Source organism: Geotrypetes seraphini, chromosome 14 (genome assembly GCF_902459505.1).
Source record: "Geotrypetes seraphini chromosome 14, aGeoSer1.1, whole genome shotgun sequence".
Taxonomy (NCBI): domain Eukaryota; kingdom Metazoa; phylum Chordata; class Amphibia; order Gymnophiona; family Dermophiidae; genus Geotrypetes; species Geotrypetes seraphini.
The window spans coordinates 14,211,203-14,230,158 of NC_047097.1; the positions used below are offsets into that span (position 1 = coordinate 14,211,203).

General features: G+C 43.3%; 1 protein-coding gene across 7 annotated transcripts in view; it reads left to right on the top strand.

Annotated features, from left to right (window-relative positions):
• Positions 1-18,554, top strand: part of RAB27A (RAB27A, member RAS oncogene family) — a 120,548-nt gene extending 101,994 nt beyond the window's left edge. For all 7 annotated transcript variants that reach the window (XM_033920316.1, XM_033920317.1, XM_033920315.1 and 4 more), the window contains one exon: positions 16,120-18,554. In XM_033920316.1, coding sequence (XP_033776207.1) covers positions 16,120-16,318 — 199 coding nt within the window. In that variant the 3' untranslated portion in view covers positions 16,319-18,554. The remainder of the gene's footprint in view (positions 1-16,119) is intronic.
• Positions 18,555-18,956: the final 402 nt, after the last annotated feature.

Sequence of the window (18,956 nt, forward strand, 5' to 3'; positions counted from 1 at the left end):
CCTTGTGCCGGTCCTCGCAGAAGAGGTGGTGGAGACAGAGACTGTGTCTGAATTCAAGAAAGCCTGAGATAGGCATGTGGGATCTCTTAGAGGAGGGGTAGGGAACTCCGGTCCTCGAGAGCCGTATTCCAGTTGGGTTTTCAGGATTTCCCCAATGAATATGCATTGAAAGCAGTGCATACAAATAGATCTCATGCATATTTGTTGGGGAAATCCTGAAAACCCGACTGGAATATGGCTCTCGAGGACCGGAGTTCCCTAACTCTGTCTTAGAGGGAGGAAGAGATAATGGTTACTGCGGATGGGCAGACTGGATGGGCCATTTGGCCTTTATCTGCCTTCATGTTTCTATGCTTCCTAAAAAATTTCCAGGCCAGCCGTGTCGCTTTTCTATAATACTTAGGTCTGTTGCAGGCATCCTAGTTAATGATAGTACACTAGGATCAAAACGGCCTATCCAGTCTGTGCAGCAGCAATTTTTATCTACTTTGAATTTACAGCACCCCTTTCCATCCGGTCTTTTATCCAAGCTATTTCAGTAGTACCATTTGCTTTTCCAGTTGTAACTGCTGTGCACATTACCCCTGTTGTTTTTTCATGGTGTTCTGCAGACATGTAACTGCAAGCTTCGGCTTTCAGGGGCACACAGTTTTGAATTGTTCACAAGTATAGGGCTATCGCAATGCAAACAGGATATTTCATATGATCAAAACATTCATGTTTCATCTGACATCTCTGCAGTTCTCCCTAACTCCGCCCCCTTCCTGATGTAATAGATTTAACAGTCCACAGTAACATGATGCTCTGGTAAGATTCAGTAGTTGTAATTTCATTACTTCTGATCATTTTATTATTTCCTTCCTTAAAACCCGCTCTCTTCCCCCTCCCAATTCCCTTGTTCTTCTTTCTCCTTTTTAACCCTGTAGTTTCTGCCACCTTCTTAGGACTTCAAGCTCAGTCAGAACTCTGGTTGGGATTTGAAGCCTTCTCATGCAGCTATGTATGGGTTCCCTCCCCCCACCACCAACATTTATATCCCTTACTATCAGTAGCAGAAGTTCTAATGAAGCCCCCTGAGGAGGGGGATCCAAAGAATGTGTGGGTTGAGTATGCATCACTGCTTAGTAATCATTGCAGCAACAGTCCTTGACCAGGAGCCTTTCACCAGAAACCATCCAGATCACTACAATCTTAGAACTTAATTCTGTCCACTAGATGTCACCATTTTACAATGACTGACTTGTTTTCCTCTACTCCAATGTTTCTCAACTCAGACCTGGAGTACCCCCTTGCCAGTCAGGTTTTCAGGATATCCACAATGAATATGCATGAAAGACATTTGCATATAATGGAAGCAGTGTATGCAGATTTCTTTCATGCATATTAATTGTGGATATCCTGAAAACCTGACTAGCAAGGGGGGTATTCCAGGACCGAATTGAGAAACACAGCTCTACTCCACCCCAGGGCTAGAGCATTCCCAGCTCTTGACAATTTGAAGAGTTGAATTAGATTCCTCAGAATGGCAGGGCTACTACTGAGCCACTAGGATAGCTCAACCCAGTTTCCTGTAGAAACTGGTGGGCAGATTTTGTGGCATATTAGTAAAGTAAAATAAAATGTATATTGCTTAGGGTTACCAGATTTCCTCTTTTAAAAAAGAGGACACGTGGCTCCGCCCCCACATGAACCTTTGTGTCTCCTTCACCGAGCTCTAGCCCACATCTAGCTCAGATGTGCATGCATTTGATGTCATCATGTCGACATCCGAACATGCGCAGAGGCCCTCCAAACACGGCCTGAACTCGGGGCCTTCAAAAACCCGGACAAACTGCCAACAAATAAATATCTTCCTACTTGAGGTCATGATGCAAATAACGCTTCATGACATTCATTTCTACCAGAACACCTGGCCTTGGTCACATGTGCAGAACACAGATAAACCCTATGCAAATACAGGGTCACAAACTAAAAGTCTTAATATACACAAACGAAACCCTAAGATGTCAGACTCTGCATGCAGTACAACAGAGAAACAGAAATACATTTCTTCCTGAACAGTGCAAAATATAGACAGCAGATGTAAATTCTGAAAACGAATACATTTCAATCACTAAATTTTAAAATAAAATCACTTTTCTATCTTTGTTATCTGGTGATTTTATTTTTCTAATCATCTTTTTCCAGTCTCTGGTTGCACTTCCTTCTGTCTGTGCTCTTAACTGCATTTCCAGGGCCTTCTTATCCATTGACTGTCTTTTCTTCTTCACTTTCTGCCCTGCATCCTTCTTTGGCATTAACTTTTTAACATTCAACTTTTTTTTTTCCATTTTTCTGCTTTCTTCTCAAAATCTACTTTTCCGTCTTCCCTTCCCTGTCTATTGCTTTCCTCTCCCATGGTCTGGCATTTCTCTCTCCTTCTTCCCCCATTTCCATGGTCTGACAAGCTCTCCTTCCCTCCCTGTTTCCATGGTCTGACATCTCTCTCCTTCCCTCCCTCTCTCCCCTCCCCAGTGATCTGACATTTCTCTCCTTCCCTCCCTCTCCCTCCCCCCACGTGGTCTGACATTTCTCTCTCCCCTCCTTCCCTTCCATTTCCTGGTCTGTCATCACTCCCTTCCTTGAATCATCTCTTCCTCTTCCAGTGTAACATTTTTTTCTCCCTTCCTCCTTCCTGCCCCCTGCAGCCCAACATCATGTGAAGCCCTGGCTGAAAGAGAAGTTTTGAGAAATTGGTGCATGCTTCTGATTTAGTGGAGGACCAGAGGGTGGAATCCCCCCTCCCATAAATGCCAATTGTAAAACGGGGAATATGTGTGCAGATTTTTGACCCCCAAAGCCAATACCCAAAATGTGCCCCTGCCATGCCCCCTTCAAACTCTGTGTCATTTTCATGTGTATATGCTGCTATTAACGTGGAGTTGCGTCAGAAATAACCTCCCATATATATCATTTGCTGAAAAGATTTTCCAAACTAGTCTGTTTTCTGAAATACCATGCTACTCAATCAAAAGCCTTTTTAACATCTAATGAAATGGCTTCAGACAGAATTCCTTTTGTTAGACTTTGAGCAGCATATTACAAGCTAGCCTTGCCTTTGGCTATAGAGCAATGATAATTTGAAAAGCAGACTGATCCATTTGGATTAATTTTCCCATGAGTCTACTTAATCTTTGGTCTATTATCTTGCCATAAATTTTACAGACAATAATTGATGAAAGAAGTCTCTAATTTTGAGTAAGTAGTGGTCTTTACTTAGCGCTTCCAGTGCTATAAGTGTGCCGGCTTCAGGGCCATGTTAGGGACCTTTTTGGTCAAGCTTCAGGGGACCAGTGACAGTGTGAGCTTTGGCAGGAGCCCTCAAGAGGATCAGAGGTGAGAAACATGTCCAGCCCTCGGAAACATGTGACTTCTGTGGGTTGTACTGAGGCTTCTCATAGGCTGTATTTCGTCCATTACTGCTGTAATCACAGCCTCAGAGATAACCCACTGATTTCTTCTGAGAAATGGAATCTTGGTGCAGTTGTCTGGCAATGGGTCCTTTTTTTCATTTCAACAATTATTTTGACTTTGTCCTGCAACTGTGCCACACAGTATCTTTTCAGTCAAAAATCAGAAAAAGGGGCGAATAACTCAACCAAATTGAAAATGTTGAGTGATTAAAGTAGATGTGTCAAATGTTGTGAAATAGTCACTCTATGAACCTTTGCAATAAACTAAAGCAAATGTCCTTCAACTGCTATTGAAACTTATGCTCAGAGACATGAAGGCAGATTTAGCCGCCTCACCACCCAGTCATCGCATTGTTCAATACAGTGTCAGAGTGGTAACGGTGGTAAATGTTAAACTTGTAATTGCCATGCAGGCTAAAAGCTCTACATCTTGGATTAATGGCTTAAGATTGTAAAACTTAACTTAAAGTTCACTGGCCTGCATGGCAATTACAAGTTTAACATTTACCACCTTTACCACTCTGACACTGTGACCTAGCCAAATTTTTCAACAAGAAGATCACTACCATAAAGAGCTCGTTTCCCTCAGCTATCTCTTACAACTCTCTCCCCCCGAAAGACTCCAACGCTATCCCTGCCGACAGATCATGGACTACATTCGAACTTGTATCCTAGACCCAGATCTCTAAACTTTGCCTTAAACTTAAATCCTGCAAGTGCATCCTAGATCCCTTCCCATCCTACCTTTACGAAAAAATCCCTACACAGGTCATCTCTTCCCTTACTAACCTCATAAACAAAGTCTTACTATCGGGCCTGTTCTCCACCGAAATGGGACACATGGCCTTATCCCCTCTTCTGAAAAAACCCGATCTTGACCCTTCCTCACCATCGAACTATCGCCCCATAGCAAACATCCCTCTTTTAACAAAACTTCTAGAGACCATAGTCGCCACTCAGCTCTCCTCTTACCTAGAGAGATTCTCCATTCTCCAACACTACCAATACGGATTTAGGCCCAATTTCAGCACCGAGTCCCTCCTAGTTTCCCTAATCTCAAAGGTGCAACAACTACACGCCCGAAACAAATTTGCTGTTCTCCTACAGTTTGATCTCTCCGCGGCTTTCGACGTCGTGCATCACGACATACTAATCTACCAACTTTCCGAGATTGGGATAGACTCTTCTGTCCTAAAGTGGTTCTCAAACTTCCTTCGCGATCGTTCCTACATTGTCAACACAAACGGCTCCAAATCCGCTTCATGGACACCATCCTGTGGTGTTATCCCCTATTCTCTTCAACATATATATGACCTCCCTGAAGCTCCTTAAACTATCCCCCCTTGAAACAATTTACACATATGCAGACGATATCCTCATCGAAACAGATCCAAACCTTACAAACCTCCAAGAGAACATCACATCATGCATAATGAGACTTCACGCCTGGTCCCTCTCAGTACAGATGAAATTAAATGAATCAAAAACAAAATTACTCTGGCTCGGCCCAAAATTAGCTCACCTGCCCGCCCTCTTCACCCTACCCACAGGCCCTGCTCTACAGCTTGAGTTCTCAAGCAAGGTCCTTGGCATCACTATCGACTCCTCCCTTTCCCTCAACGATCACCTGAATTCCCTGGCAAAATCTTGTTTTTTCAGCCTCCACATGCTGAGGAAAGTTAGATCCTATTTTCACCAAAAGCATTTCACCATCCTTGTACAATCCATCATCCTATCCAAACTCGATTATTGTAACACCATCTACTTAGGCCTAACGAAAAAAAGTCTTCGCAGACTCCAGCTTATCCAGAACACTGCGGCTAAGCTGATTTTTGCTAAACGCAAATATGACCACGTCTCCCCTCTACTTACCAATCTTCACTGGCTCCCAGTACTTTCCAGAATTCATTTCAAATGCTCCTGCCTGGCTTTCAAGATCATTCACGGCATCCTTCCGCCCCTAATCCCTCTATCCTTCCTCGCCCCGACACCAATTACCACTAGATCTGCCCACAGACATAAACTATCCTTCCCCTCTCTACACGGCATCCTCCACGCAGGTAAACTGGGCAGATCCCTCCTCTCCAAAATCACCGGCCTCTGGAACGACCTCACTGTCCCGCTGCGGAACCTGGACTCCCTCCAACTATTCCGAAAACAACTGAAAACCTGGCTTTTCTCTAGCATATAATAATCTCTTCTCCTGATTACATCCCCTCTTTTTATGCTTTGTAAACTCTTTCTCTTCTCTCTTCCCATATTTTTTTAACTCTGTAAACCGTGTCGAGCTCCACTTCAGTGGAGAAGATGCGGTATATAAACCTAAGGCTTAGTTTAGTTTAGTTTATATACACTAAACAGATCACGAAACAGTCTTCGTATAATATCTCCTAAGCAGGATGAAGAATTAGTAGTATATGGGTTTGGCTTGAACTAACCTGCATGTTCGGGAAGCCCCTGGGAGACCCTCCTTTTAGACAAGTGTATTGCAAACTGTGTGCTGCAAGACACTGGGGAGGAGAAAAGGCGCCGACTGCCTACAGGATGTGCCTCTTGTGGCGAGAGGTACAGCCTGTAGGCAGTCAGCCTGCACCAGTGCCTCTCTTCCTCCCCGGCACCTCTCTGTGCCTCTTCCCTTCAAGCACCCCCTACTGGCAGCTTAGGGTCCCGTCTGGAGGGCCTTCACACATGTGCAAATGTTGACATAATGACATCATGCATATGGAACATAACAGAACACGCCGTAGTGCAGCCCCGCTTTAAACCCATGGGTTAAAACTATGGAGTCGAGGCGGCAAGAGCTGGAGAGTCTGGGCAGAAAGCAGGGTGGCAAGAGCTGGAGAGTCGGGACAGAGAGTGGGGCGGCAAACATGGGATTTGGATTGTTATATTACAAATTGTTTACTCAAACAAAGCCACATTAGTGTTTTTAGCACAGGTCGCCACAGTCAATTCTATGAGCATTGGAGCTGTTACTGCGGCGGCCGGCACCAAAAACAGTAGCGCAGCTTTGTAAAGGAGGGGGTAAAACCTCATTTATTTTGTTTCTGGTTACTTAGTCGCCTCTCCCAAGTTTATTTAAAATTTGTTATTCTGCCTATTCAGCTTTCTAAGCAGAGTACATTTAAAAATAGGTATTACATAAAATTTGTCAAATGAACATAGCGAGTCCAAATTTAGTCAAACAGACATTCAGGAACAAGAAGAGAAGAGCAAGGATAACATTAGAAATAGGACAGAAACATATATGGTAAGCACATAAAGAGGGGGATCTAGTCTGAAAGTTAATCTTGGGGCGTCCTTAATCCCCAGAGAAAATTACATATTTTCTCCTTATTTTAGAATAAATGCTGTTAAATGTAGGGCACATCAATAGCTTTCAGCAAAAACAGAAGTTAAATTTTCCATTTTTACCCTGAAGGCCTTCCTAAATTTGGATAATGTAATTCTTTTTAAAGCTATACAGCAGGGGTCCCCAAACCCCCAGTCGGCGGGCGTCTGACAGCCGGGCTGCAAGAGAACTGCCGGCAACGGGCATCTCTTCCCCTCGTCTTGCCATCTCCCTCCTTTCCCCTCAACTTCGTGGGTGCTCTTCAGAGTTTTCTGAGTGTCTGGACATGGCAACATTCTCACAAGTCCCACATGACTGCACCAAAGCTTCTCCTCTTGACACACTTCCTGTTTCTGCCTGGGCGGTTTGCGTCAGAGGAGAAGCTTTAGGGCAGTCGTGCGGGACTTGTGAGAATGTTGCCGCGTCCAGACACTCAGAAACAGAAAACTCTGAAGCGCACTCACAAAGGTGAGAGGAAGGGAGGGAGATGGCAAGACGAGGAGAAGAGGTTCAGTGGCACTGGAGGGAGAGGAGGAAGGGTAACAGACGCTGAAAAGGAGAGTAGACTCTGAAGAGAAGTGGAGAGAGAGAGGAGAAGACGCTGGATGGAAGTGGGAGGGGGAAGATACTGGTTGGAAGGGGAGAGAGAGGGGAACAGATGCTAGAAGGAAGTGGAGAGGAGAGAAAGGGGAGCAGATGCTAGATGGGAGGGGAGAGAGAGGGGGGGACAGACACTGAAAGGGAGAGAGAAGCAAGCAGAATCTGAAGAGAAGTGGAGAGAGAGGGAGGAGCAGACGCTGGATGGAAGTGGGGAGGGGAGAAGAAGCTGGTTGGAAGAGGAGAGAGGGAGAAGGGAACAGACACTGAAAGGGGAGAGAGAGGGAGCAAACACTAGAAGAAAGTGGGGAGGAGAGAAAGGGGAGCAGACGCTGGACGGGAGGGGAGAGAGAGGGTAGCAGATGCTGGATGGGAGGGGAGAGAGAGGGGAGCAGACTCTGGAAGGAAGAGAGGAGAGAGAGTGAGCACATACTGGATGGAAGGAGGGGATAAAGAAAGAGAACATGCTGGATTGGGGGAAGAGGATAGATTTAGTGAGATACTGGAAGGGGTGAAGGAAAGAGGTGGCAAGCTGTAGGTAGACACGATGAAAAGGAAATTGAGGACTGGAAAGTAAATAGACAAGTGGTAATAGACAAGACGTAGAAAACAAATTGAGAAGAAAGAACAGAAAAGGAAGGGAGAGGAGCGAGAGAGAGAGATACCAGAGCATTGGGGGAAGGGGAGGAGACAGATACCAGATCTGAAGGGAGGAAAAGAGGAGAAAGATGCTAAAATCCACCTGGGGGAGGGAGTGATAGAAGGGAAGAAGAAAGATGTCAGACCATGGGGGGAGCAGAGGGAAGAAGATAGGTGCCAGACCAGATGGGGAGTTGGGGGGAGGATGGCAGGAGAGACATAGAGGCATAGAAATAAAGCAGATGCCATATGGAAGAGGCAGAGAGAAGGCAAACAGTGGATGGAAAGAAGAGAATAACAAGAAGATGAGGCAAGCAGAAACAACAAAGATAGAAATTTCTATTTCTTTTTTTTTTTTTTTGCTAGAAATGTAATGTATATTATGTATAAAACTAAAAAATTGCTCCACGTTTCCATTTTGAAATAGGATTATTAGCATTTTGTTCAAAATGGGTAGATCATGTTCTTTATCATTTTTAACTATTATCTTGGCAACTTTTAACACTTCATCTCCAAGATAACAACCATTTAGGGGTCCTTTTACAAAGCCACGCTAGCGGTTTTATTGCATGCACCGGATTAGCGTGCGCTATAGCGTACGCTAGCCAGAAATCTACCGCCTGCTCAAAAGTAGGTGGTAGCGGCTAGCGCGTGCGGCAATTTAGCGTACGCTATTCTGTGCGTTAAGGCCCTAGTGTGGCTTTGTAAAAGGAGCCCTTAATCATTAACAAATCCAAACATATCAATCGCTCTTGCAAAATTCTTACCCCCTAATTCTATAACAAGGCACTTAAACTTACCTGCATAAGTACTAGTGAAAGTACCTATGTTATCCCATCACTGAAGCACACAAATTTCATATCCCCTAATTCTAAATGCAATTTAATTGAACAGTGAGCCAATTAGCACCAATTGAGCATTAATAATTATTGGCACTAGTATGAATTTACATGTGCACCCTTATAGTCGGTATTTTATAAAGATGCGTGCATAAATTTTATGTGCAGATCCAAAATGGTTGCATGGTCTTGATAGGGGCATGGGCAGGTTAGGGGTGTTCCTAAAATTTGTGCATAGTGTAAACTTTTCGAAGCCACGGCACTGAATGTGGTGGCTGCAGCTCGAGGTGCCATCTATAGAATTTAGTCCTTAGTGTAAAAAGGTGTGGTAGGCTTATTAGTCTACTTTTATAGGTAATATATAGAAATAAAACAAAACATATTTCCCCCCCCCTGATATTCAACAGTACTTAGCCAGCTGGGCCGGCTAAGTCCCATTTGGCCAGCTATCCACCAGTATTCAGTGGGGATGGCTGGATATCTCCCACTGAATATCAGACTTGCCAGCCAGCCCGGTGACTGTTTCTTATCTTCTGACATAACTAGTCAGTGCTGATTTTTCATCGGTTGGCTGCTGGCTAAAGCACGCAGCCAGATAGGCTTACTTAAAGACCGGTCTATCTTTGGATGTTGGCCTTAGCCAGCTGATGAAAATCGGCTTGGCCAGCTAAGTGTGAGCCGTTGACCTTTGCCCTGGATATTCTCCTTATTTATGAAAACAAATGATGTCATGAGTCTATCGCGGATCCAGCATTTGGTGCGGACCCTGTCTAGCCCTGGCGGGGCCAAGGCTGTGGCCTTTCCATCCTGCTGTAAGGCCCGCTCCAAGATAAGGCCCCCCACCTCCATACTGCAAGACTCTACCACTGTGTCAAGGATCCCACAGAGCTGAAAGTTGAAATGCCTTGTTCATTTCTCAAGGTCCTCCACCTTCAATGTAGTGTCTTCTTGCTGCTCGCCCACAAACTTTCCATATCTTCCTGTGAGCCACCAACTGCACCTCCACTCTAAGTCTGATATCAGAGATTTCCTTTTTCAGATCTTCCAAGAAACCCTGCAATTCTGACTTCTCTGATGTTAGATCTGTCTAGTTTTATACGTTTATTTATTTATTTTTTTTAATCTTTATTCAAAATTGAAATATAACATATTCATGCATTAGGTAATAGAAATCAATAAGCCACATCAAAGGTTACATAACAAAAGTTAAATAAAGAAAAACTTCATAAAGTACAAAATTTAAGTGGCTATAATTCCCCTATAAGCCCACAATATAAGGGAGAGAGATTTCAGGTAAGAAGGCATCTCTTAGAGATCAAATATAGGAAAACTACAAAATACAAAAATGAAAAAGGCATCTCAAACTACTTGTCTCATTATTTCCATACTTCACATTAGATAACCATTATCCATTTTCTTTCCTCGTATCCTTAATCTGGACCTGTACTGTACACTTATTTTCAAGAAAAGCCTTTAGTTATTTGGGGTTGTAGAAAATATATCTATTATATTCAAAAAGAATTAAACATTTGCAAGGAAAACGCAAGAAGAAATGTGCCCCCAGGGCCAATACCACAAAACAAGAAAAAAAATTTTAAAACAATAAAACCAGCAAACTATGAAATCATCTGATTCCATAAGAACATAAGAAGCGCCTTCACCGAATCAGACCTTTGGTCCATCCTGTCCGGTGACCCGCACACGCGGAGGCCAAGCCAGGTGTTCCCCGATAAAGACCTGTTTATCCGTATCCATCAATGTGATTTGCAAGAAGGTGTGAATCCAACTTGCCCTTGAAACCCAGAATGGTGTTTTCCGTCACAACCTCCTCCGGGAGAGCATTCCAAGTGTCCACCACTCGCTGCGTGAAACAGAACTTCCTGGTATTTGTCCTGAGCCTGTCGCCTCTCAACTTCAGTCCATGGCCTCTTGTCTGATTCACATTTGACAACGTGAATAACGATGCTTCTCGCTCTATTTTGTCGAATCCTTTTATTATTTTATAAGTCTCTATCATATCCCCTCCAGTCTTCTCTTCTCAAGGGTGAATAAGCCCAGTTTTCTGAGGCGTTCTTTGTAGCTCAAATTTTACATACCTTCTACTAGCTTCGTAGCTCGTCTCTGCACCCTCTTCAGCAGGGTCACATCCTTCTTTAGGTAGGGAGACCAGTGCTGGACACAGTACTCCAGGTGTGGTCTGACCATTGCTCTGTAAAGCGGCATTATGACGTCCACCGATCTACTCGTGATTCCCTTCCAAAACTCTCTTTACCGTTCCTACCCTAACCCTCTTTTAGGACTTATTTACTACCTTTTGGAAGAAATGCATCTAAGGCAGTGTACAAGAATAAGTTGAACGCAGGAAGCAGTGGCGTAGTAAGAGGGGGGCGGTTCGCCCTGGGAGCCATGTTGGTGGGGGTGCTGGCACCCCTTCTTTTATCTGTCCCCCACCTCTTCCCACTCCTTCCCTCACGCGTGCCCCCTTCCCTTCCACCGTACCTCTAGTTGAAGTTGTTGCTCACGGTAGTCAACAATGTGCTTGCGACCCCGTCAGCTCTTCCGCTGACATCATTTCCGGGAGCCACGCATAGAAAGTGATGTCAGAGGGAGAGCTGAAGGAGTCGCAAGGAGCACATGGTTGACCCTGTGAGCAACAATTTTCAAGAGATATGGGGGAGGGGGAAGTGGTGGGTGGGGGGGGTGTGGTGGGGGTGTGTGTGGTGGAGGGGGATCGGGAAAGGAACAGGCAGGGGTGGGGATGAGGGAGGAGTGCCACCGCCCCGGGTACCTCTCACCCTTGCTATGCCACTGGCAGGCAGTATCTCATTGCAGCAGTAAACACTAAAAGTTAGGTGCCAGAAATCTGAGTGCTAAGTTGGTATTTTGTTTAGCAAATTTGTTCACCAAATCCATTATAGAATGCTTGTGGAAGTCAACCTGACACACCTAAATTTAGGTACGGTCACTTATGCTTGCTTTGTGGCTGGCATGAATGCATATTGTGCCTGCACAACAGACAGAATTCTATGAAGCATGCACTGAAATGGTTGGAATGCCCATGCCCCTCCCACTTGAACACTCCCCTGCAGTTACTCGTTAGAGCATGTAGTAGGTGCCAGATTACAAAATGGTGCCTAAAAGTATTTAGACGCGTCTGCTGTTTCACCTCCATTTTGGCACAGTGTCCTGTAGCATGGAAATTTATGTGCTGAATTGACACTTAATTTTTCTATAATGGGGCGCACTATATAGCACCATCGTATGCTACTTAAAATGTCCATGCAAGATATATTAAAACATCTTAATAGACCTCATATAAGATTGATAGAGCAACAGGAATTAGATAAAAATAAAGGTTATTAATCTCAGGAAAAATTGCATATGAAGTCAGAAAAGTTGCAGGAAAAAGATTTTAACTAGAGTAGAAGCAGACAAGCAACTCCAGCTTGTTTCCTCTATGATGATCTCATGTTGACTTGTGATTTCTCTTTGTGCTTTCATATCCCACTTTCTCTCTTCATGCACTTCTGATCAGGAAAACACAGTCTGGTCTTGGAGATCATGTAGTATTCATGAAGGGGGAAGAAGAAATTTTTCTAGCGGCTGGGTAGATTAATAATGCTTAGACCTAAGAAATAAATTGTCCAGGCCAGGATGATTTGAAGTAGGGTTACAATACGGCTTCAGAAAAAGGAGGATGGAAAGAGACATCTAGGTGTTTACTTCCATTAAAAGCCATAGAAGTAAAACCAATCCATCCTCTTCTTTTCTAGAGCCATATGGTAACCCTAATTTGAAGTGCATTGAACCTGAACCAGGGGCTCAAAATTGCCATCTGACTCAGTCCACAGATATTTTAACCTGGCAAACTCTATTGTCCCTCTGTGTGTAGCATGACATTTCTAGAAAGGAGAAAATACTTTTAAATACCAGATTATCTGTTTCATTATTGGGGAGGTGAGCAGCTTTTCTGTCTTGGTGGATCTCCAACTTTCTGAGTGGACTGGCAAATGCAGTACACCTACTGCAGTCTCTGATAATGAAAGTAAAGTGTGAATGGTGTCACATTCCTGGAGGAAGCCCTGGAAAAGGTTTTCTCTGTAATATGGTATGTAGGCACTCTCTCCATGTGGTGCAAAGTAGTGCTGCCCAATTTCCGATTTGTATCGATTCACCGATTCACTTTGGGTGAATTGATTTGAATCGATTCTTCTTTTTTTTTTTTTTTTTTAATCGGCCTCACCGATTCAGTGACCAACCCTCCTCCCAGGACAAAATGTTTGTTGAGCGTTTACTTCCGCTAACCCAGGGTTTTTCACCGCTCGTTGGGGGTACATGGGCTGCTGACTGCCGCCCCCCCCAACCGCTTCTCCTGGCCCACCACTGGTGCTGCTCACCCCCCCCCCCCCCCGCCGCTTCTCCCTGCCCGCCGCCAGTGCTGCTCCTTGCCCACTCACTGCCACAACTCCAGGAAGGGAAGGGCCAGCGTACAGCAATTGCACGCCACCAGCCCAAAAGCCTTCCCCCGATATTAGTTCTGACATCGGAGAGAAGGTCCAGGACAGCCAATAGCTGCTTGGCTGGCCCGGACCTTCTCTCCGATGTCAGAATTGATGTCGGGGGAAGGCTTGTGGGCCATCGGTGTGCAGTTGCTGCATGCTGGCCCTTAACTTCCTGGAGTTGTGACGAGCGGTGGTCCGGGGGTAAGGAGGAGGAATCGACAGCGGGTAGGCAGGCTTCGGCGCGGCAGGGAGGGAGGAAGGCAGGCTTCAGGGAGGGAGGGAGGAAAGGGACACTAACTTACTTAGGAAGGAAGGAAGGAAGGAGGGAGGGAGGAAGAGGGTGCTAACTTACATTGGAGGGAAGGGGGCACTAACTTACATAGGAAGGAAGGAGGGAGGGAGGGAATAAGGGACAATTGTTAGACCTGAGTAAAGAAAGAAAGAAAGATTGGATGCACAGTTAGAAGGAAGTGCAACCAGAGACTCATGAAATCATCAGACAACAAAGGTAGAAAAACTAAACTAAACTTTAAGTTTATATACCGCATCATCTCCACAAAAGTGGAGCTCGACACGGTTTACAGGAATTAATATAGAAAGGAACTCCAATGTAAAGGAGAAGGGCTTAGTAAAAAGAAAGAAAGAGGGGACTTAATATAATGGAGAGGGAGTAGTTACATTTTAGCGAAAAGCCAAGTTTTCAAATGTTTTTGGAAGCGTTGGAGGGAGGTCGAACTCCGAAGAGGGGCAATGAAGCTGTTCCACAGCTCGGTGATCCTGAAGAGGAGAGATGTCCCAAGTTTTCCTGAATGGGATATGCCTTTTAAAGAGGGGAAGGATAATTTGAATTTTTGAGTGGATCTGGTGGAGGTAGGATTCGAGGAGAGCCAAGATAGAGGAAAGAGGGGAGGAAGGACGCCGTGTAGAGATTTGAAGGCTAGACAGGCGCATTTGTAGTGAACCCTGAGGATAACTGGGAGCCAGTGAAGCTTAGACAGAAGTGGGGAGATGCGGTCAAATTTGTTTTTTGCGAAGATTAGTTTAGCCGCGGTGTTCTGAATCCGCTGAAGTCTGAGAAGACTTTTCTTTGTTAGGCTTAAGTAGATGGAGTTGCAGTAATCCAGTCTGGATAGAATAATGGATTGAACGAGGACAGCGAAGTGTTGTTGGTGGAAGCAGGATCTTACTTTCCTTAACATGTGAAGATTGAAAAAGCATTTTTTGACTAAGGAGTTTAGGTGATCATTGAAGGACAGTGTAGAGTCAATGATGATTCCCAGAACTTTGGTTGAGTGCTCAAGCTGCAGTTTGGTGCCAGAGGATAGTGGGATGAGGGTGGGCAGCTGATCTAATTTTGGGCCGAGCCAGATTTTATTTTGTTGCGATTACAATATGTCAGATTTGAAATGTGTATCCTGCCAGAGCTGGTGTTGGACCGTGAACATGAGCTAGGATTTAACAGAGAGAGGAAAATTATTTTTTGTTTGTTTATTTTGTTTACACCACAGCGCCAGTGTGGTTAGGAGAAGGCAAAGGGGGTGAAGAGGCTATAAAATAAACCTATCAGGATGTTTGAAAAAAAACAAACACCCAATTGGGCAGGAAAATCGAATCGAAAAATCAATTCAGTAGGCTGAATCGAGGATCAAATTTTTTTTTTCCTGAATCGGGCAGCTCTAGTGCAAAGTGATGAGTAACAAACTCCAAGCTGACCAAATTGATACAATGCAGCATTAAACCCCTGAAGAAAATTCCCACAGTGGTTAGAATATTTAAGAGTAATCTAGCCAGTTTTTTTTTTCTCTTTGCAAAGACACAGATGAGAAATGCAGAAATCAGATTTTCAGGTCATGTCCGTGTGTGCGACACCAAATTTAAACCAAGCATGTTCATAAGAACATGAGAATAGCCTTACTGGGTCAGACCAATGGTTCATCGAGCCCAGTAGCTCGTTCTTACGATAGCCAATCCACGTCACCAATACCTGGCAAAAACTCAAAGAGTAGCAACATTCCATGCTACCGATCCAGGGCAAGCAGTGGCTTCCCTCGTGTCTTTCTCAATAACAGACTATGGACTTTTCCTCCAGGAACTTGTCCAAACCTTTTTTAAAACCAACTACACTATCCACTCTTACCACAACCTCTGGCAATGTGTTCTAGAGCTTAACTATTCTCTGAGTGAAAAAATTTCTTCTTATTGGTTTTAAAAGTATTTCCCTGTAACTTCATCGAGTGTCTCCTAGTCTTTGTAATTTTTGATGGAGTGAAAAATCGATCCACTTGTACCCGTTCTACTCCACTCAGGATTTTGTAGACTTCAATCGTATCTCCCCTCAGCCTTCTCTTTTCCAAGCTGTTGTTCCTTTTATTATCATATTTCAGTCACATGTAGAGAAGCATAAAGCTACCTCCAATGTGCAACGCATTCCCCCAGATGACACAGGAGTGAAACGTGTAGCTGGTTGGTTATGGACATATACCTCTGTATGTGTTTGAGACTTCCTCCCTTCCCTTTTTGGAAACACACTAACAAAATTGAATCCTAAGCATTAATGTGACCTTGTCTGTAAACTGAGCTCAGTGGGTTTGAATTGCCTAGTTTGGTAGTTAAAGTTGGGCCCATTTGGCTCCTTCATATAATCTGGGTCCAAATTAGCATGAAGATATGAGAACAATTTGTGTGCAATATGTAAATTCACTCTAAGCTTTCAATAATGTAGAATACCTTTATTTCCTCCCCCCCCCCCCTCTGTACAGAATACCGTATTTTGAAACAAGTGCTGCAAATGGAAACAACGTGAGCAAAGCTGTTGAAACCCTGCTTGACCTCATCATGAAGCGCATGGAACGGTGCGTGGACAAATCTTGGATAGCTGGAGGGGTGATACGATCGAACGGGCACAGCTCTACAGAGCACTTAGAGGCGGACAAAGACAAAGGCAAATGTAGTTGCTGAGATGTCACAGAACAGCACTAGCTCCTAGATCGTGCACATAGATAGGCATCTATATAAATATTTTTTGTCAAGTCTAGTACTGTTGTAGTTTTAGTGAATTTACAGTTATGAAAACAGTTACAACAAGCACCAAGAGTTGCTCATTGTATTTGCAGGTCAATAAAATGGCCCAAGGGTTTTTCAGATACACTGTATGTAAGCTGAAGAGAGGGGTGAGCTCTCTTTTTGGCAGCAGTATGTAACAGAGTGCCTTCTAAGATGGATGAGTTTTCTCAGACATTCTTGAATAGATCATTGTCCATTTTGCCAGCTCCAAACACCTGTTAACTTGTATATTCTGTGCCTGTTGGACAGGAAAGATTGTAGCTTTAATTACCTGATAGAATGCCCCGTTCCTGCTTACAGGACTTGACGTAGATCCATTTACTTATCAAGTGAGAAGATAAGATTCAGTATTCCCCCTCCTTCCAGAAGCCATGCCCCTGTAGGAGATAAGTCATGGCTTTCATTTCCTAAATATTACCTGTATGACACAGAAGAAGACGTGAGTTACACAGTATCATGCCAGACACAGGCTCATGTGGGTGTGTTAACATGTGAATGTATGAACATATCAGTTACACGTGAACTTCTTATGTTTCAACAGGAATTTAGGGCAGGATAAGTGCCGGCCAACTTTCAACAGGGCTGGTACTTTGCGCTGACATTATTTGTGCCAATATGGGATCTCTATGCCTTCACTTTGGGATATAGAAAATTCACTCTCGGTCCTTTTTACGGTGAGAGCCACTTGGTGGTCAGATCACTGAAATCACAAATTGCCATGCTGATGGTCTTTGTTGCCTGTGGGTGTTACTTTGGATTTGTGTGCCCCCTTTTAATTCTTTTCCCACTCCAACTGGGGTATGTCTTAGTGGCTGAAAAAATTTGCTTTATCAGATGGGTGAAGGTATTCCTTATTCTACTCCCTAATCTTTCTATTTATGCTCAGTTTCAATGGAAGAGAAAAATCGATATTTTTGTAATGTTTTTTTTGTTCCAATTTCATTCTGTGATGTCCTAAAACATTCCTGTTTAAGGTTCATACAACTAAAACATTCCGTTGCCAATATGTAAGTGACCATATTTAAAAATGATTACAAATCTTGGAGACTTCTAGCTGTTTGTTTAAAGAAGTGAAATGTATGATATTTGTGCTTTTTAGAGATGCAGTTTTAACTTATTAAAATATATGTTGGCTTTCACACGCTGAATTAAAAAACAGTGCAAGTTAAGCTAGCAGTTTGGGACTTCTTAGTAATAAACTGCTTTCACACCAGCATTTTTGCATATGTACAAGCAAACTGTCTTCAGCATTAATGCTATAATCTTTTATTTAACAAATAATTAAGAGCAGTTTGGTGTCTTGGCAGCAGCTTTCTCTTTTGGTGGTTGTGTGAGCTTTACTGGGTTCTTACTGACTGTTGGCAAAGGACCCAGCAGCGACTGCAGACACACACTCCAAAATCCACAATGCTAAATCACTCACTTTCTGGGTATTGTAATACTGCACTCCCTTGGCTGAGCAAACCAGTGACACTGAAATGGCGACTTTAAAAAAAATGCCGTTTGCTTAGTGCATTTTTTTAATCTAGTCTTGAAAATGCTGGAGGACACCACGAACTGTTTAAAGAACTGAAAGGATGAATTGGTTAAGCCAAGATTCTAGTCCCTTGACAAATTTATCTTGTAACGATTGCATTTTCTAATGAAATGGGTAAAAATAATGAAAATGTGCAATATAACTTGAGGAACTTGAAGAGACATTCTAGTGTTTATGTTGTAGAGCTCTCTGATGTGGGCCGGGGCTAGAGATGGAGTTTAATCTGTGCCTTTTTGAAGTGGTCGACGGCCATGTTCTGGCCCCGTCTGTTACTGCACATGTTTAAGGAAACCCTTATTGTACATGTAGAAATGAAGGACCTTGTTTACTCAGGATTTTTACCAAAGCAGAAATCTGGGGAAATCCTCCTTTAATGGGTCTTCTAAGTTTAGCCAACAGCTCAGTTCTGAGACTACTGAAATAAAGTACCTTTTAATATGTGTATTAAATGCAAATATATTTAGATTTGATACTTAAATGCCATATTTTTCTCCTGCTATTGTATATATCTATTTACAAAACTGTATAAATTTTACTGTATCAAATTGTTTTGACATGTCCTTTATATATGTGTATTAAATCTGTTGTATGTTATTTCTTGGTGTTGATACGTTACAAAGGCCACTAGAAAAATGCACAGTGAAATATTTCCTTGAGCCAGCCAATATTTTCTTTCCAGTTAAAAGCAATTAAGATTTTATACATTGCTATGTATCTCTAGCTCAAGGCAAAAAAAGAGTATTACCACTAACTATGTCCCCTCTAAGCGGAGTGCATGAGCAAATGCTCACCCATTTTACACAGTCACAAAAATACTGACTCAACCTGACTTTCCCAAAATTAAACTATAAAAAATTAATGAAACTAAATCAATTAACATATGTGTGATGGTATTTTGTGCTATATACAGAAATGCATGGCTAATACTGGGATAAAACATTGTTGGTTTTTAGAACTTGTTTCTCCCCCCCAAAAAAAAAAAATTTGCATGTTCCT